The 20,950-nt window shown below is 39.6% G+C and overlaps 1 protein-coding gene across 1 annotated transcript in view; it reads right to left on the bottom strand.

The window, feature by feature from the left end:
* CATSPERE (catsper channel auxiliary subunit epsilon) overlaps positions 1-20,950 on the bottom strand; it is a 175,277-nt gene that overhangs the window by 97,766 nt on the left and 56,561 nt on the right. Inside the window, exons 7-8 of the mRNA XM_089311658.1 lie at positions 13,928-14,005; positions 9,462-9,568 (exon numbers count right to left, since the gene is read on the bottom strand). Of these exons, the coding sequence (XP_089167784.1) occupies positions 9,462-9,568; positions 13,928-14,005 (185 nt within the window). The remainder of the gene's footprint in view (positions 1-9,461; positions 9,569-13,927; positions 14,006-20,950) is intronic.

The raw sequence follows: 20,950 nt of genomic DNA, 5'->3' as shown, positions 1-20,950 counted from the left end.
CTCTTCTCTCTTCTCTCCTCGCTAGCTCTTGCTCCCTTCTCTTCATTCCTCTCTCTTCTCTTGCTCCTCTCTTCTGTCATCTCTCTCTTCTCTCCTCGCTAGCTCCTCTCCTCTCTCTCCTTCTGTCTGTTACACTCTCCTTCTTTTTCTTCCTACACCCCTTCCCTCCAGTCTGCTGGGTTTTCCCCAATAAACGCTTTCCCTTAAAAAAAACTTATGGTATATAGCAAAAGCAGTCTTAAGAGGAAAGTTCATAGCAACTGGTGCCTACATCAAGAAATTGGAAAGGCACCAAATAAATGAGCTATCAAGGCACCTCAAGGATCTAGAAAAACAACAGGAAACCAAACCAAAAACTAGTAGAACAAAAGAAATAATTAAACTTAGTGAAGAAATAAACAAAATTGAAAAAAATAGAAAAGATCAGCGAAATGAAGGGCTGTGTTTTTTTTTTTGAGAAAATGAACTAACCAAAAAAAAAGAGGGAGAAGACCCAAATCAACATAATTAGATATGAAAAAGGAAATGTAACAACAGACACCACAGAAATAAAAAGAATTATTAGCAATTACTACAAAGAGCTGTATACCAACAAACTGGGAAACCTACAAGAAATGGATAGATTCCCGGACATATACAACCTACATAAATTGAGGCATGAAGACAAAGAAAACCTAAACAGACCAATAACCAAGTTAGAAATGTCAGAAATTAAATTTACATAATTTTATTAGGCTGCTGGGGTGGAGTATTCATGATTTAATCATTGTGGCTTTAGAAAACCAGATGTAGACAGACACATGCTCCACATGCTCCTGCTTGCCATGTAATGCTCTGTGCTACCTCAGGACTCGGCCAGCAATAGTGCCATCACCAGAGGCCAAATCAGTGGGGTCACTTAATCTTGGACTGGAACCTTCAAAACCATGAATTAAAATAAACCTCTTCCAGGGGCAGAGCCAAGATGGCGGAATAGTGAGGGCGCACACCGATAGTCCGGGAAAAGATAGTTTGATAAAAGTGGAGTTACTGTAGCCTCAGGAAAAGGCTCAGGAAAAAATTGCTGAGGAAACTCTTCTGGATCTAGTGGATGTGATGTGGAGGACCTACGGGGAGAGCAAGGTCGCCCACCACGTGGAAGCCCAGCCTCAGAGTCTGTGTGCCAGCGCTGGAAGGGGAGGTAAGACAAAAACCCCGTAACCCGAGACATTGGCGGGGAAAGGCAGAAAGAGCCTAGAGGGAATGAGGCCTGAAGCCCCGCTGGGGAAAGTTCACCACGCTGACTGGAGGAGAGAAAAAAATGAATAAATAAGGGGAACCAGCATGGACACTAGCCTCTCTCTCCAATCACCTTACAAAGCAAGCAAGACAAAGAGCAGGCAGCATTTTATGTATGTAAAGCGGTGCTCGCCATTAGCCAAGCAGAAAAACCTGACTCTGGTGGGGAGAAATGGCAGGAGGTTAGGACCTAGTGAAAGTGTGGAGCTAATGAACTGAGACTGTGAAAATCTGAAGGGGGGTGAGAGAACTCACCAAGTACACAAACTCGGTAACCTTGGCAACCTGGTGAGAGACTGTGGAGAAATTTGAGACCACACTGAGGGCTGCATAAACTCTTTGTGTGGTTCCAAGGGTAGAGCAGACGAATACCCACAGGGGCCAGATTTCATACATCAACTACCCTCAATTCCACTCAGCTGTGTGGAATTACTTCCCTCTGAGTCAAAAAAAAAAAAAGAGATAGAGAGAGAGAGAGAGCAAGTGAGAGAACAATCTGGGTGAGTCTACTTTGGCACACCCTTAACCCTGAAGAACCAGAGCTCTCTGGCCATACCCATCACAGCCTCTAAGGATCCATCAAAAGCAGACAGTCCACTTGATCTAGAGTTATAGTATAATGAGAAAAAGCACCACAGCAAAGAAACCAAAGAATGTCTCCACAATGTCAAACAAACGCAGAAACCCAGGTAACAAGAACAAGGAAGACACTATGATGCCCCCAAATGAAAAAGACACCCCAATTCAAGATTATGAAGATGATGAGATAGAAGAAATGCAAGAAGCAGATCTCAAAAAATTGGTAAGAACATTAAGAAGTTCTCAAAAACAAATTCTTGAACTACAGAAATCCTTAATGGACAAGATAGAAAATCTCTCTTGCGAAAATGAAATATTAAGGAGGAATCAACTAGTAGAACATAAAACTGTGATAGTGACAAGAAATCATAATGAAATGAAGAATTCAATAGATCAAATGACAAACACATTAGAGAGCCTTAAAAACAGAATCAGTGAGTTGGAAGAGAAAATATCGGACTTAGAAGACAGAACACAGGAAAGTATACAGTCAAACGAAAAAAAAAAAAAAAAGAAGAAATTAGAAATCTAAAAAATATTGTCGGGAATCTACAGGATACTATTAAAAAATCCAACATTTGGGTTCTAGGAGTTCCTGAAGGCATGGAGAGAGAGAAAGGATTAGAAGGCCTTTTTAGTGAGATCAGCGAAATGAAGGGCTATTTTTTTGAGAAAATGAACTAACCAAAAAAAAAAAAAGAGGGAGAAGACCCAAATCAACATAATTAGATATGAAAAAGGAAATGTAACAACAGACACCACAGAAATAAAAAGAATTATTAGCAATTAATACAAAGAGCTGTATACCAACAAACTGGGAAACCTAGAAGAAATGGATAGATTCCTGGACATATACAACCTACATAAATTGAGGCATGAAGACATAGAAAACCTGGGTTTCACAGAAAACTTCCCGGGTTTGGAGAAGGACAGAGACATCCAAGTACAGGAAGCACATAGAACCCCCAATAAACATGACCAAAAGAGATCCTCACCACGACACGTTGTAATCAAACTCACCACAGTGAAACATAAAGAAAATATTCTAAAATGTGCAAGAGAGAAACGTCAGATTACTCTCAGAGGATCTCTAATTGGACTCACAGCAGACTTCTCATCAGAAACCCTACAGGCTAGGAGGGAATGGTGAGATATAGCCCAAGTACTAAGAGAAAAAAACTGCCAGCCCAGAATAGTATATCCTGCAAAGCTCTCATTTGTGAATGAAGGTGAAATGAAGACCTTTCATAGAAAACAGAAATTGACAGAATTTGTTGCCACTCGTCCAGCCCTGCAAAAGATGCTTAAAGATGTGTTACACACAGAAACAAAGAAACATGGCCATCAATACAAAAGAAGGTAAAGGAAGAAAATCCCTCAGTAAAAGATCACAGGAAGTTCAGAACATATATTAGAAAATATCTTTGGCAAATGGCAGGGCAAAGTTACTACTTATCAATAGTCACATTGAACATTAATGGCCTGAACTGTCCAGTTAAATGACTCAGATTGGCTGATTGGGTTAAGGAACAAAACCCATCTATTTGCTGCTTACAAGAAAAACATCTTTCCAACAAAGATACATACAGACTGAAAGTGAAAGGTTGGAAAAAGATATACCATGCCAACAGAAATGAAAAAAGAGTGGCGTAGCCGTCTTAATATCAGACAAAATAAACTTTAACACAAAAACTGTTAAGAGAGACAAAGAGGGGCACTATATAATGATTAAGGGATCAATTCAACAGGAAGATATAACAATTATCAATGTATATGCACCTAATTACAGGGCACCAGTTTATTTAAAAGATTTGTTAAGGGACTTAAAAGGAGACTTAGACCCCAATATAATAGTACTGGGGGACTTCAATACTCCACTCTCAGAAATAGACAGATAAACAGGACAGAAGATCAACAACAGACAGTAGATTTAAACGACACTGTAGCCCAAATGGATCTAACAGATATCTATGACCTTTTCATCCTACACTTAAAGAATACACATTCTTCTCAGCAGTGCATGGAACCTACTCTAGGACTGACCACATACTAGGCCATAAAGCAAGTCTCAGCAAATTCAAAAGAATCGAAATCATACCATGCATCTTCTCAGACCACAATGGAATGAAGCTGGAAATTAGCAACTCAAGAATCCCTAGAGCATATGCAAACACATGGAGACTGAACAACATGCTCCTAAATGAACAGTGGCTCATAGAAGAAATCAAAAGAGAAATCAAAAACTTTCTGGAAGTAAATGAGGATAACAACACATCATATCAAAACTTATGGGATACAGCAAAAGCAGTGTTAAGAGGAAAGTTTATATCAATAGGTGCCTACATCAAGAAATTGGAAAGGCACCAAATAGATGAGATTTCAATTCATCTCAAGGACCTAGAAAATCTGCAGGAAACCAGACCCAAATCTAGTAGGAGAAGAGAAATAATTAAAATCAGAGAAGAAATCAACAGGATTGAATCCAAAAAACATTACAAGAAATCAGCCAAACGAGGAGCTGGTTTTTTGAAAAAAAAAAAAAAATAAATAAATAAATAAACACAATTGATACCCCATTGGCCCAACTAACTAAAAAAAGAAGAGAAAAGACCCAAATCAATAAAATCAGAGATGAAAAAGGAAATGTAACAACAGACACTACAGAAATAAAAAGAATCATCAGAAATTACTACAAGGACTTGTATGCCATCAAACAGGGAAATCTATCAAAAATGGATAGATTCCTGGACACATGCAACCTACCTAAATTGAACCAGGAAGACATCGAAAACCTAAACAGACCCATAACTGAGACAGAGATTGAAACAGTAATAAAGGCCCTCCCAACAAAGAAAAGCCCAGGACCAGATGGATTCACTGCTGAATTCTACCAGACATTTAAAGAAGAACTAACGCCAATTCTTCTCAAACTATTCAGAACAATCGAAAAAGAGGGAATCCTCCCAAATTCTTTCTATGAAGCCGACATCACCTTAATCCCTACACCAGAAAAAGATGCAGCATTGAAAAAGAATTACAGACCAATATCCCTGAATACTGAAACAGTATTTTTACATTTTGTGTTTCTGTGTGGGTGCAAACTGATGAAATCTTTCCTTAATATACACTGAATCGATCTTCTATATATAAAGATAATTGAAAATGAATCTTGATGTGAATGGAATGGGAGAGGGAGCGGGAGATGGGAGGGGTGTGAGTAGGAGGGAAATTATGGGGGGAGGGAAGCTAATGTAATCCATAAACTGTACTTTGGAAATTTATATTTACTAAATAAAATAAAATAAAATAAAAAATAAATCTCTTTCCATCTTAAGTAGCTTGACTTAAGTATTTCATTACAAAATAACACAAAGCTTCCCAATATAGTATCCATGAGAAAGTAAAACATAAAGCCACAAGAAAACATATACACACATATTCTTAGTAGCATTATTCACAACAACCACAAAGAAGAAACAACCAAAACATTCAATGATTGAAGGTGAATAACCAAAATGTGATATAGCCACTTCATAGAATATTATTTGACAATAAAAAATAATGAAGTACTGATGCATGCTATAACATGTATGGACCCTGGAAACATGATGCTAGCTGAAAAAACTTAGTCACAAAAAAGTGTATGATTCTCTTGATAGGAAATTTCTAGAATAGGCAAATCCATACAGACATAAAATAGATTAGCAGGGCCAGGGCCTGGGTAAAGAGAATACGGGATTTATTTTTGGGTTGATTACGAGGTTCTAGAATTCCATTGATCTGATAGTAGCATAACTCTGTAGATACCCAAAATCATTGAATTGTATAGTTTAAAAGGGCAAACTGTTAGGTACACAATGTTTTTAAAAGATTTATTTATTTATTTAAAAGTCAGAGTTACACAGAGAGAAGAGAGGCAGGAGAGAGAGAGGTCCTCCATCTGATGCATCACTCCCCAATTGGCAGCAAGGCCAGAGCTGCACCGGTCCGAAGCCAGGAGCCAGGAGTCAGGAGCTTCTTCCTGGTCTTTCACACCGGTGCAGGGCCCAAGGACTTGGGCCATCTTCTACTGCCTTCCCAGGCCATGGAAGAGAGCTGGATTGGAAGTGGAGTAGCCCGATCTCGAACCAGCGCCCATATGGGATGCTGGCACTTCAGGCCAGAGCGTTAACCCACTGCGCCACAGCGCCGGCCCCAGGCATGCAGATTATAGTTCAATAATGCTATTAAAAATAGGAAGTAACAAATTGTATCTGATCTTCCTTTCTTTTAAATCAGAGGGGGCCTTTAGTTTAAAAATTTTTTTAAAGATTTTACTTATTTATTTGAGAGGTAGAGTTACAGACAGTGAGAGGGAGAGACGGAGAGAAAGGTCTTCTGTCCGTTGGTTCACTCCCCAAATGGCCGCAACGACTGGAGCTGCACTGATCCAAAGCCAGGAGCCAGGTGCCTCTTCCTAGTCTCCCACATGAGTGCAGGGGCCCAAGCACTTTGGCCATCTTCTACTGCTTTTCCAGGCCATAGCAGAGAGCTGGAATGGAAGAGGAGCAGCCGGGACTAGAACTGGTGCCCATATGGGATGCCAGCGCTGCAGGCGGGGGATTAACCTACTGCGCCATGGCACCGGCCCCTTTAGTTTAGTTTTATAGTAATCATTATAGTGACATTTTCCTACCTCCTTCCCTTCCAAGTTTTACAAAATAAGATTTAAGAAGTTTAGGTTGGGGCTGGCACTATGGTGCAGGGGGTTAAAGCCCTGGCCTGAAGTTTAGTTTAGATTAGTATTATTGTTTTAAATCCATTTTATTTCCCTAATGGCACCCCTCACTCACCCCTGAATTGAACTTTCTCATATCTTCTTGAATACATCTGCTTTCTCAGGTCTCAGTTTGAAAGTTCCTCCAATCAGCTAGCTTTTATTTCTTTTCAAAAAGCAGGCGTCATCTTTTTAGGAAATCCTTCCTTCATTACCTCTCCTCTCGGCCTGAGCTGGTGTGCCCTTTATGTGTTCTACACTCTGGGTTCACTTCCACCTCACATCTCTCTGTCTCCCTCACTAACTGTATAGTCACTGTAGGTCGTAAGAATGTTGCCCTGTGCCAAGGTGCTCAACAGATTAAGAAAGGCTGTCTAGGCCGGCGCCGCAGCTCATTAGGCTAATCCTCCGCCTTACGGCGCCGGCACCCCGGGTTCTAGTCCCAGTCGGGGCGCCAGATTCTGTCCCGGTTGCCCCTCTTCCAGTCCAGCTCTCTGCTGTGGCCAGGGAGTGCAGTGGAGGATGGCCCAGGTGGTTGGGCCCTGCACCCGCATGGGAGACCAGGAAAAGCACCTGGCTCCTGGCTTCGGATCAGCACGGTATGCCTGCCGCGGCGGCCATTGGATGCGCCGTGGCGGCCATTGGAGGGTGAACCAACGGCAAAAGGAAGACCTTTCTCTCTGTCTCTCTCACTGTCCACTCTGCCTGTCAAAAAAAAAAAAAGCTGTTTATATTTCATGATAACCTACTTATTTTAGCAGTAACAGGTATTCTTTCTCAAGGAGAGTTTGCTGTTGTGGTGTGTCTGTGTGCACTGGGGGTGGCAGTGATTGTGACATCCATCATACCACTTTAGTTCATGTTCCCAGCAGGACATATTTTCAAATATTGCCAGGATTTGTCATCATCCTGAATGAGGCTCTTGGTTTGAGGCTTAGGCATTTTAAAGAATTATTTATTTATTTGGCAGATATTCAGAGCTCCATCTCATGGTTCACCCTCCAAACACCCACAACAGTTGGGGATGGGGGCAAAGCTTGAAGCAAAGAATACAGTCCAGGTCTCCCACATAGGTAGCAGGAACCCATTATCTTGAGCCATCACTATTGGCTTTCAAAGTCTGCATTAGCTGGAAGCTTGAGTTAGAAACCAGATTGGGGGCTGATACTGTGGTGCATTGGGTTAACGCCCTGGCCTGAAGTGCCGGCATCCCATATGGGTGCCTGCTTCACTTCCAATCCAGCTCTCTGCTATGGCCCGGGAAAGCAGCAGAAGATGGGCCCCTGCACTGGTGTGGGAGACCCAGAAGAAGCACCTGGCTCCTGACTTCGGTTTGGTGCAGCTCTGCCCTTGCAGCCAATTGGGGAGTGAACCATCGGACAGAAGACTCTCTCTCTCTCTCTCTCTCTCTCTCTCTCTCTCTCTCTCTGCCTCTCCTCTCTCTGTGTAACTGTGACTTTCAAATAAATAAATAAATCTTAAAAAAAAGAAACCAGATTGCGTATTGAAACCAGGTACTCTCAATTTGGGACATGCTCAATCGAACTTGCCCCAAATGGTGGAGTTAGAAACGTGCCAGGGGATGCCAATACAATCCCATCAAGGTTGCATGTACCAATGCCATCTCACTAGTCCAAGTGATCAACTTCAGTTCACAACTGATCACACTGATAGGTCTAAGAGTCAAAGGGATCACACAAGCAGGACTAGTGTCTGCTAATGCTAACTGATAGAATACAAAAGGGAGAGAACGATCCAACATGGGCAGCGGGATACACAACAGACTCATAGAATGGCAAATGTCCTAAACAGCACTCTTGCCTCAGAGTCAGTCCTTAAGGCATTTGGATCTGGCTGAAGAGCCCATGAGAGTATTTTAGGCATGGAAAGCCAAGATACTCTGGCAAAAACAAAACAAAACAAAAACAACAACAACAACAACAAAAACACCTAAATGAAAGATCTCTGCGAGTGAGATCCCAGTAGAAAGAACGGGGCCATCAAAGAAGGAAGTACTTTTCTCTGAAGGGAGGAGAGAACTTCCACTTTGACTATGACCCTGTTGGAATAAGATCGAAGCCGGTGAGCCCAAAAGGCTTCCATAGCCTTGGCAACTCAAGACTAGAGCCTAGGGAGATTACTGATGCCATAAACAAGAGTGTCAAATTGTTAAGTCAACAACAGGAGTCACTGTGAACTTACTCCTCATGTGGGATCTGTCCTTAATGTGTTGTCCAATGTGAAGTAATGCTACAACTAGTACTGAAACAGTATTTTACACTTGGTGTTTCTGTGTGGGTGCAGACTGATGAAATCTTTACTTAATATATACTGAATCGATCTTCTGTATATAAAGATAATTGAAAATGAATCTTGATGTGAATGGAATGGGAGAGGGAGCGGGAGATGGGAGGGGTGAGAGTGGGAGGGAAGTTATGGGGGGGGGAAGCCATTGTAATCCATAAACTGTACTTTGGAAATTTATATTTACTAAATAAAAGTTAAAAAAATAAATAAAAAAAAGAAACCAGGTACTCTGATATTTGATGTGGGTGTCCCAAATAGCAGCTTAGCTACTAGGCCAAATGATTGCCCCCAAGGTTTAACTATTAACACAAATTGTGAAACTAATATCCAAAAGTCTGACTGGCATTTTCTGAGTTGATAATTAGTTCTGTTTACTATAATTTTTTTGTGTACCATAACAAAGCACCTGCAAATTACATACAAGATATATATATATATATTCCAATAAAATTCTGCTAGGGTTTTTAAATCTCTTATAACCTTCTGGTATTTTTGGACTTATGAAATTAAATTTTATATTTGAAATTTAAAAATTAAATACCCTTTCCTCTGGTCCTCATACGGAAAGTAAGCTTTTCTCTGTAGAATTGTATGTATGGTTGGTTTCTGTCCCATAATGGCCAACTGTTTGCTTAGCACTATGGAATGCTGTTAAAACAAAATAAAATTTCTCTTTTACTCTTATAGTTAAAATATTAAAATTGCATTATAAAATATTGAATTTATTGTTTGTTATGATATTGTTTATATTCACTACATTTACATTCACTACATTTTCAAGATTTATCTTTTTTTCCTAACATGTAGCCTCCTTCCCATTTGAACTACATAAATTATAAACAAGTCACGTCACAGTTTCTGATCAGAATCGTTTATGAACCGGGACTGTGGGGATTCCTAACTCTGCAATCATAGTTTTTATCTTGTGAAATATATAATGAAGTTTCTAAAAGTAATCTGTGAGAAGTATTTCTATATGATTGCACTTTCAAAATAGCACACTTTTTTAAAAGGAAGACTTTAAACAGAATATGGAGACTTCAAGAAAAATTCTTTTTAGAATTCAGGTAGATATAACATGCTTCCTCTTTTTCTCATGAAAAATAAGGAGAAGGTGAATTGAACTGGAATCATTCCTAATAAGGTATTTTTTGAACAGAGGCAACTATTTTATTATGAGGAATTCCTAGAATAAAATATTGGATAATGAGGGCCAGTTTAGACTTCCATAGCTCCTTCTGTTCTAATCTTCTAATACAACTATTATTCAATTTTATATAAATAAATCAATCTCCCATAAAGGAGTGCTAGAGATTGCTATGATATGTGTCAGTAGTTTCAGGGGCTGTAGGACTGCCTAATAGGAGATCCTAACCTATTGTTTGGAGTAGGAACAATGGCCCTAAAAGATCTTCCCAAAGAATATACACTTAATGATTTTGACAGAGAAATATAGGTGTACCTAATAAATACCCCATGAATGATAGATATTATGTTTCTGAAAATCTTATTCACTTTTCAGAATTTTATTTGCAATGTTGGTTTAAATAACTCCAAAGAAAAAGAGTAAAAGCATTATTCGTGGAGCAAAGAATAAGATGGAAATAATCACAATGCGTATATATAATATACATTATAAAAAATGACCAAGGAAAAGCTAAGATAATCATGTAGAAAAGCTTAAAAATATTTTCCATTAAAAAGGAAATTTATTGTTATTAAATTTTATAAATACAGAAAAAAATATCAAATATGAGTGATAAAAAGACAAAATACACATTTGGTATTTTATTTCAGATTTACCAAGTATAGGCTATTCATGTTATCAGGTTATAAGAATCTATATGTGTATTGCTTCTAACTACTATAAGATATTCCTTTGAGTGTATTATCATCATTTACTTAATACTCCTCTGTTGTACATTCATGTAGTCTTATTTTTTTTTCATTATAGGTAAATAATATTGCCATGGGCATAATCAGATATACAGTCTTCTCCATGATTAGGACTATTTCTGAGGATAAGGTTCTTGGGAGAGTGATTACTTTATTTATTTATTTTCATTTTATTTGAAAGACAGAGAGACCAAATTGCACAAAACAGTTATTCTTGGTCCCATTCCTGAGTCTCATTCTACTGCTGGCCCTCTTTTCCCTTGAGTGGATGTTGGGAATAGCTTGAGGCTCAGAGATTTAATGAGATGAGATAGGGCAGTGGGTTCAGGTTCAAAGATGGAATAAAACACAAGAATGAATTTAAAATATGTGACTATTTACAGGTCAAAACCAGGGATGGTTATGGAAGAGAATGAAGTCAGGGATAAAACTAAGGGTTGAGTATCTGTTAGGCACATTTATATCTTATTTGTAACAAAGCAAAACAACCCCAACCCAACATTAGACCATCCATATTTTGTCATAGCCATCTTGTTGATAACTGATGCAAACAACTCCCTCAAGTTACTCAGGTGAGAAAAAACCCTGATATGGTCATGGCAGGGATTGTGGAGACAGTGGCATGTGGCCGGAGACCTAAAAAATGAGTAGAAGTTACCAATGAAGGAAGAGAATGGGTTTTGATACAGAAGAAATAGTATAAGCAAAGACAAGCAGATGCATGCAACAGCCAGTATCTGCAAGTGTGGAGAGCTGAGGTCACAGACAGGTATCAAGAGCTTTGTATGCTCTGTTGAGAGGCCTACAGTGATAAGTCTATGCTGTTTTAATGGAAAACCATGATAGGTTACAAGAAAATGACATGGTTATGGGTAAACATGGAGATGTTGGGGGGGGGAGTCAAGTACTATTCATGCATGTACTAATATGAAAATGTGAATATTTCACTTAAAAAATTAGAAATTGAGTCATGCTTATAGTATTTAATTACCATTAATTTATTTTATTGCCTATGAGTTGCCTAACATTCTGATTTATCAGTCCATCTATGGGGAATTTGAATACTATGACTCGGGATAACATGCTATTTCAAAAACAGACAGATGTTGACTCAAACAGTTCCAAGAGAAACTAACAGTTAGCTAACAGTTCATTTTATATTTTTCTTTAATACATTCTGATTGTAACAGAAAACAGAATTTAAATCTTGAAAGATATATATATATGTGTGTGTGTGTGTGTATATATATATATATATATAACAAATTAATCAAAAGGCTTATTTATTCACTACGTTGTACTTTTAGAAAGCTTGTTTCCAGTTCAATAAGGGATTACACAGACTTTTGAAGGATACCTTCAATATATGATAGAGATAGGAGACAGCTGAGGCCTGAAGCAGATAGGGTAACAAAAAGCCCAAGAGACTCAAGTCTGATGTTCAGAGGTACACACCTGAAACAAAATACTCTCTCTCACTATTCAAAAACAAAATAGAAAAAGTGAGAACAAAACAGGATGTGGTTATAGCTGGACTCATCCAGCTCCAGATACCTACCCTCCAGTAACAAGATCATGCACGACTAACCTGTTTGCAAAACCTGTACAAACTCTCTCACAGCCCAAAGGATATAAACCCCTAAGCAACTTCCCCCTAATGGCTGCCCCTCCCTCAAGTGAGAGCTTTCTCTTGCTTCAACAAATTTTGCTTCTTTGCTTGTCCTTCCCTGACAATGCTCCTCATTCTTCTTGGTCACGAGACACAAATGTGAGTGATTAAAACCACAGACTTCTACATCATATAGATGGTTAAGGAATATTTTTAGAACAATATAAATGATGAGGTTCATAGAAAATAACAAGAATGCTCAATAGGAATTTGGGCATTGGGGCCACTGCTGTGGCACAGCAGGTAAAGCCTCTGATTGTGATGCAAGCATCCCGTATGGGCATCAGTTCAAGACCTGGATTCTCCATTTCTGATCCAGCTCCCTGTTAATGCACCTAGGAAAGCAGAGGAAGATGACACAAGTGCTTGGGCCCCTGCACCCAGATGGGAGACCTAAATGAAGCTCCTGACCCCTGGCTTCAGCCTGGCCCTGCCCCAGCCATTGTGGCCATTTGGAGAGTGAACCAGCAAATGGAAGAGCGCTCTCTCTCGCTCTCTCTCTCTTTCTCTCTCTCTCTCTCTCCCTTGCTCTCACTGTGTGACTCTTTCAAATGAATCTTAAAAAAAAAAAAAAGAATTTAGGTGTTTGGGTGTTTGGTATAGCAGCTTAAACCTCCATTTGAGATATCCACATCCCATATCAAAAGTCCTGGCTCAGGGACCAGCACTGTGGCACAGTGGGTTAAGCTGCCATCTGCAGCATAGACATCCCGTGTGGGCACTGGTTTGAGTCCTGCCTGCCCCGCTTCCAATCCAACTCCTTGTTAATGTGCTTGGGAAATCAGGGCAAGATGGCTCAAGTCCTTGGGTCCCTGCACCCACGTGAGAGATCAGGATGAAGCTCCTGGCTCCAGGCTTTGGTTCAGCTCTGCCCATTGCAGCCATTTGGGGAGTGAACCAACAGATGGAAGATCTCTCTCAATCTCTCTCCCTCTCTCTCTAACTCTGCCTTTCAAATAAAAATAAATTAATTAATAAAAATCTGTTTTTTTAAAAAAGTGCCTAGTTTAAGTCCTGGCTACATGCTTCCAATCCAGCTTCCTGTTAATGTGCATCCTTGGAGGCAGATGACGGCTCAAATATTAGGGTCTCTGCCATTGACATGGATCGGGATCCAGGCTCCTGGTTTTGGCCATTTGGGGAGTGAACCATCAGACAGCTCTCCCTCTCTTTATACTTTTCAAATAAAGTTAAAATACATTAAGAAAAAAAGAATTTATATATATTATTAAAAACAGAATTCTAAAGTATAGTTTATAACTGTAGATATTTAGCACAAATTCAAAATCACTCTAATGGCTAAACTAAATGTAAATGGATAATGAAAATGTATTTAGTTAGCTTTGACAGTATAAAATCCTATCATTTGATTATAACTTATTCACAGCCCTTACAAAAAATGTAGCATATTATTTTGATTATGATGCAATGTTGCCACCTACTAATGAAGGTTCTTTTGCTTTCCACAGTAGCTCTTCAGGATCTGCGTTCTCTGGATCATATATCCATATACTAATAATCTAAAAAATAAAATTTGTGTACAGTTCTTTACTTTTATACAAATCGTGTCATTCTTTGTGGTAAAACAACCATAAAATGTTTTTTATTTAAACATTTTTATTATCCTATTTTTAAAAATCAAAAGTATACATTTTTAATAAGTTTAACAATCCAAAGACCTATGAAGAGTTGATAACATCTCTTTACACCTCTTGAAAGACTGTTATTTCATGTGAATACTTATGCATCTTTCTTTACACCCATAAATAGATACAATAACCTTCACATCCATATGCTTTTTACAAAAATGAAGTCATTCAAATACATCATTTGCACCTGACTTTAGTGACTTTATGCAACATGGCCACTCCAAAAATAGATCTCATATAAATCCTATTCTTTCTTGTTTATTTTTCCATAATAATTTGTATAATTAAAACAAATTAATTAGAAATATAGCAAAAATTGTCCCTCTGATTCTACACTCCATTGCTTAGTTTCTGTAAGTTCACCTGCATCCCAGAGGTAGCTACTATGTTCTTCCTTATATTTCTTTTTTATTTTAATTTTAATTTTTTTGACAGGCAGAGTGGATAGTGAGAGAGAGACAAAGAGAAAGGTCTTCCTTTTTCTGTTGGTTCACCCCCCAATGGCCGCTGCGGCCGGCGCACCATGCTGATCTGAAGCCAGGAGCCACGTGCTTCTCCTGGTCTCTATGCAGGTGCAGGACCTAAGCACCTGGGCCAACCTCCACTGCACTCCCGGGCCAGAGCAGAGAGCTGGACAGGAAGAAGAGCAACCAGGACAGAATCTGGCGCCCTGACCAGGACTAGAACCCGGTGTGCCAGCGCGGCAGGCAGAGGATTAGCCTATTGAGCCGCAGCGCCAGCCTCTTTTTTATTTTAAAGATTTATTTATTTACTTGAAAGAGTTACACAGAGAGAGGAGAGGCAGATGCAGAGGCGTGGGGCAGGGCGGGGAGAGAGTTAGTTCTTCTATCCACTGGTTCCTTCCCCAAATGGCCACAAGGGCTGGGGCTGGGCCATGCTGGAGCCATGAGCCAGGAGCTTCTTCTAGATCTCCCATGCAGGTTCTGAGGCCTAAGCACTTGAGCCATCTTCTGCTGCTTTCCCAGGTGCATTAGCAGGGAGCTACATGGAAGCTGAACAGCCAGGACTTGAACCAGCACCCACATGGGATGCTGGTGCAGCAGGCAATGGCTTAACTGATTGTGCTGCAATGCCAGTCCCCCATACTCATTTTCCTATTATATTATTTATTTGTAAGAATTATTTTTTACATATTAAGAAGTCATTGACCTGGCGCTGTGGTTCACTAGGCTATTCCTCTGCCTGCGGCGCTGGTACCCCAGGTTCTAGTCCCGGCTGGGGCACCAGGTTCTGTCCCTGTTGCTTCTCTTCCAGTCCAGCTCTCTGCTGCGGCCCAGGAAGGCAGTGGAGGATGGCCCAGGACCTTGGACCCTGCACCTGCATGGAAGACCAGGAGGAAGCACCTGGCTTTTGTCTTCAGATTGGTGCAGCAGGCCAGCTGTGGCAACCATTGGGAGGTGAACCAATGGAAGGAAGACCTTTCTCTCTCTCTCTCTCTCTCTCTCTCTCTCTCTCTCTCTCTCTCTGTCTAACTTTGCTTGTCAAAAGAAGAAGAAGAAGAAGAAGAAGACGACGATGATGACGACATTGAGGGTTGAGGGGCTGGCGCTGTGGCTCACTTGGTTAATCCTCTGCCTGCCGAACTGGCATCCCATTTGGGTGCCGGGTTCTAGTCTCGGTTGCTCCTCTTCCAGTCCAGTTCTCTGCTGGGGCCCGGCAAAGCAGTGGAGGATGGCCCAAGTGCTTAGGCCCCTGCACCCACATGGGAGACCAGGAGGAAGCACCTGGCTCCTGGCTGTGGATTGGTGCAGCGCCGGCCATAATGGCCATTTGGGGGGTGAACCAATGGAAGGAAGACCTTTCTCTGTCTCTGTCTATAACTCTACCTGTCAAATAAAAAAAAAAGAAGACATTGATTTATCTATTGATTCTGATTTTATTTTTTCACATACATTCCATTTTCTTTGTCGTTATGGTAATATTTGTCATGCTAACTATTGCTTGTTTATCTTCTAGTTCTATGGAGTGAAAATTAAATATTTTGGTTGTTTTTGGATTTGTATATGGTTTGAAAGATTTCCAATTCTTTACTGCAGAAGAATTCTTCCATGTTTCCTTCAATTGTTATTAGATTCACTGTATTCACATTTTCAACCCATTTCAAATTTAAAAAATGGTTTTTTAAAAAGATTTATTTATTTATTTGAAAGGCAGAGTTACAGAGAAGCAGAGGCAGAGAGAGAGAGGTCTTCTATCTGCTAGTTCACTTCCCATTGGCCTTAAAGGCAGGAGCTGCATCAATCTGAAGCCAGGAGACAGGAGTTTCTTCCAGGTCTCCCACACAGAGGCAGGGGCCCAACCACTTGGGTCATCTACTACTGCTTTTCCGGCCATAGCAAGGAGCTGGATTGAAAGCAGAGCAGCCAGGACTCGAACTGGTGCCCATGTGGGATGCCAGTACTGAAGGTGGTGGCTTTATCCACTATGCCACAGTGCCGGCCCCCATGATTTCTTAAATCTTATTTTGCATTTCCATTCTTTTGTGCTTTATATATTTATTTTTGACACAGTAATTGTACATATTTATAGGGTGGAGTTGTGACATTTCATTACATATATACAATGTATAACCATCAGAACAGGGTAATTTGCATATCTACCAGCTTAGACATTTATCATTTCTTTGTGTTAGGAACATTCAAAATCCTCTCTACTAGCTACTTTGAGAAATTCAGTTAATTGCTGTCAACTGGAGTTATCCTACTGTCACTCCTCTGACCCCACTGCACTCCTGTGTCTGTTAACCATCCTTTTCATCCGTCCTTCCCTTGCACCTGTATGTTTCTATTTTGCTTTTTGTTTTGTTTCGTTTTTGACAGGTAGAGTGGATAGTGAGAGAGAGAGACAGAGAGAAAGGTCTTGCTTTTGCCGCTGGTTCACACTCCAATGGCCGCCACGGCTGGTGCGCTGTGGCCTGTGCACCATGCTGATCCGAAGGCAGGAGCCAGGTGCTTCTCCTGGTCTCCCATGGGGTGCAGGGCCCAAGAACTTGGGCCATCCTCCACTGCCTTCCCGGACCACAGCAGAGAGCTGGCCTGGAAGAGGGGCAACCGGGACAGAATCCAGTGCCCTGACCGGGACTAGAATCCGGTGTGCTGGCGCCACAAGGTGGAGGATTAGCCTATTGAGCAGCGGCGCCGGCCTCTATTTTGCTTTAATTTCTCATCATTTGATTTTTCTTTTTTATTACCTCCTATTTGATTTATGGTATTTCCTAATTCTTCCTTCAGACTGCTGTATTTTTGTAATTTTATTTTTGCTTCTATAACTTTAATGTACATCTTCAAATATTTATAGGCATGCTTAATACAGGCTAAAATTAATCAGTATCTGTATTTTGAACATTTTAAGCGCAACATACACACTCAAATTCTTCTTCATTTTCCTTTCTTTTCTTGTTTTAAAAAAAGACATATTAAAATGTTTATTCAGTGCTTATTTAGATCTACTAGTATATTGTATAGTTACTTCATTGCTCAATATTACCTATTGCATCCTGGTCTTTAGTTTTTTAGTAAGAATTTGTATCTTAAATTATGAAAGAATCTCCAAATTATCTCTTTTCAGTATTGTCTACAATTTTATTTATGTCTACAATTTTTTCTCACTTTTTGGAATTTTTTAAAATTAATTTATTTTTTAAGGAATACAAATTTCATAAGTACAACTTTAGGGATATAGTTATTCCTAAATTCTATAGTTATTCCCACCATACCTGCCCTTCTACCCACACTCACACTGCTCCTCCTCCTCCTCCCTGATTCCCAGTCCCATTCTCCATTAAGATTCATTTTCAATTAACTTTGTACACAGAAGACCAACTCTATACTAAGATTTCAACAATTTGCACATACACAAAAAATTGTTTGCAAACTAGTTTTACAGTTAACTCTCATAATAGAACTGATTGAGGACAGAGGTCCTGCATGGAGAGTTAGTGCACAGAGACTCCTGTTGTTAATTTAACAATTAACACTCTTATGTATGATGTCAATGACCACCCAAGGCTCCCGACATCAGCTGCCTAGGCTAAGGAAGCCTTTCGAATCCATAAATTCCATCAGAATTTAGACAAGGCCAAAAGCAAAGTGGAAGATCTCTCCTCCCTTTATAGAGAAAAGTACATCCTTCATTAATGGCCACTTCTTTCTGCTGGGGTCTTACTTAGATCCTTCAAATAGAACATTTTTTGCCACAGTGTCTTGGCTTTCCATGCTTGAAATGCTCGGGCTTTTCAGCCAGACCAGGAAGCCATAAGTGCTGATTCTGAGGTTAGAGTGTTACTTAAAGCAACTGCTGTGTGGACTGCTTCCCATGTTGGAACATTCTCTCCTGTTTAACTCTATCTAATATTATTACTAGACACTTGTTCCTATTTATATGATCTCTTTAACACTTAATCCTATCTATATGATCACTTTAACGCTTAAGGTGGTATTTTTACCACCAAGCTTAATGGGATTTAGGGTTCCATGACAAGTTTTTAAACTGTACCCTTAGAAGTAAATCTGTAGGAACATACGCAGAACTATACAGCTTTACAGTTATAAATTTCCTCCCCCCTCTCTTATACCCACTCTTATTTTTTGTGGAGATCCATCCTCAATTGCCTTTATACAAATATGATTAACTCTATGTTAAGTAAAGAGTTCAATAAATAATATGAAGAAAAAAACAAAAACTACAACAAAAAAAAACCATTCCTTGACAGTCAAGACAAGGGCAGCTCAATTTCAGTTCTACAGATTGCCTTTTAGTGCTCCATTACTTCTCACAGATCAGGGAGAACATATGGTATTTGTCCCTTTGGGACTGGCTTATTTCACTAAGTATGTTTTCCAGATTCATCCATTTTGTTGTAAATGACTGGATTTCATTTCTTTTTACTACTCTGGAGTATTTCATAGTGTATATATCCCATAATTTCTTTATCCAGTCTTCGGTTGACTAGCATTTAGGTTGATTCCATGTCTTAGTTATTGTGAATTGAGCTGCAGTAAACATGGGGTGCAGATAACTATTTCACATGCTGATTTCATTTCCCTTGGGTAAGTTCCCAGGATTGGGATGGCTGGGTCATATGGTAGGTCTATATTCAGATTTCTGAGGTATCTCCATACTTTCTTCCATAGTGGCTTTACCAGTTTGCATTCCCACCAACAGTGAATTAGGGTACCTTTTCCCTCACATCGTTACCAGCATTTGTTGCTTGTTATGAAAGTCATTCTAATTGGGGTGAAGTGAAACCTCATTGTGGCATTGATTTGCATTTTCCTGATTGCTAGTGATCCTGAACATTTTTTCATTTGTCTGTTGGCTATATGTATTTCCTCTTTTGAAAAATGTATGTTTAAGTCCTTTGCTCATCTCTTAACTGGGTTGTCTATTTTGTTGTTGTCTGTTTTGTTGTTGTCAAGTTTCTTGATCTCTTTGTATATTCTGGTTATTAATCCTTTATCAGTTGCATAGTTTGCAAATAATTTCTACCATTCTGTGGTTGCCTCTTCACTTTCCTGATTTTTTTTTTATAGTACAGAAACTTCTAAATTTGATGTAATTCCATTTGCTAATTTTGGCTTTGATTGCCTGTGCCTCTGGGGTCTTTTCCAAAAAACTTTTTATCTGTGCCAATGTCTTGCAGGGTTTCACTAATGTCTTCTAATAATCTGATAGTGCTGTGTCACAGATTTAGATCTTTAATCCATTTTTTGTGGATTTTTGTGTAATATGTAAGGCAGGGGTCTTGCTTCATACTTCTGCATGTGGAAACCCAGTTTTCACAGCACCATTCGTTTGTCTAAGTTGGTTGTAGATGCTTGGATTGATTTTTGGTGTTTTTTTTAAAGATTTATTTATTTATTTCAAAGTCAGAGCTACACACAGAGAGAAGGAGAGTCTGAGAGAGAGAGAGAGAGAGAGAGAGAAGAAAGAGAGAAAGTCTTCCATCCGCTGGTTCATTCTACAAAGGCCAGGGCTGTGCTGATCTGAAGCCAGGAGCCAGGAGCTTCTTCTGGGTCTCCCACATGGGTGCAGGGGTCCAAGAACTTGGGACCTTGGGCCATTTGCTACTGCTTTCCCAGGCCATAGCAGAGAGCTGGATCAGAAGTGGAGCAGCCAGGACTCAAACCGGCATCCATATGGGATGCTGGCATTGCAGGCTGCAGCTATACCCACTATGCCACATTGCCAGCCCCAATTTTCTGGCATTTCTATTCTTTTCCACTGGTCTCTCCTTTTGTTTCTGTTACCAGACCAGGCTGTTTTGATTATAACTTCCTTATAGTATGTCTTGAAATCTGGTATTGTGATGCCTCTGGTTGAGCTTTTGCTGTACAAGATTGCTTTAGCTGCTTGAGGTCTCCTGTGTTTCCATATGAATTTCAGCATCATTTTTTCCAGATCTGAGAAGAATGTCTTTGGTATTTTGATTGGCATCGCATTGAATCTGTAAATAGCTTTTGAAAAATGGACATTTTGAAGATATTGATTTTTCCAATCCATGAACATGGAAGATTTTTCCTTTTTGGGGTATCTTCTATTTCTTTCTTTAATGTTTTGTAATTCTCATTGTAAAGATTTTTGATATCCTTGGTTAAATTTATTCCAAGGTATTTGATTTTGTTTGTAGCTGTTGTAAATGGGTTTGATCTTAGAAGTTCTTTCTCAGCCATGACATTGTCTATATATACAAAGGCTGTTGGTTTTTGTGTATTGATTTTATATCTTGCTACTTTACCAAACTTCTATGAGTTTCAATAGTCTCTCAATGGAGTCTTTTGGATCCCCTTTATATAA

The sequence above is a fragment of the Oryctolagus cuniculus genome, chromosome 13 (assembly GCF_051225735.1).
Source record: "Oryctolagus cuniculus isolate XC-2025 breed Fujian yellow rabbit chromosome 13, ASM5122573v1, whole genome shotgun sequence".
NCBI classification, from domain to species: domain Eukaryota; kingdom Metazoa; phylum Chordata; class Mammalia; order Lagomorpha; family Leporidae; genus Oryctolagus; species Oryctolagus cuniculus.
Note: the sequence above shows the minus strand (reverse complement) of the source record. Positions and strands in the feature narration are given on the sequence as shown.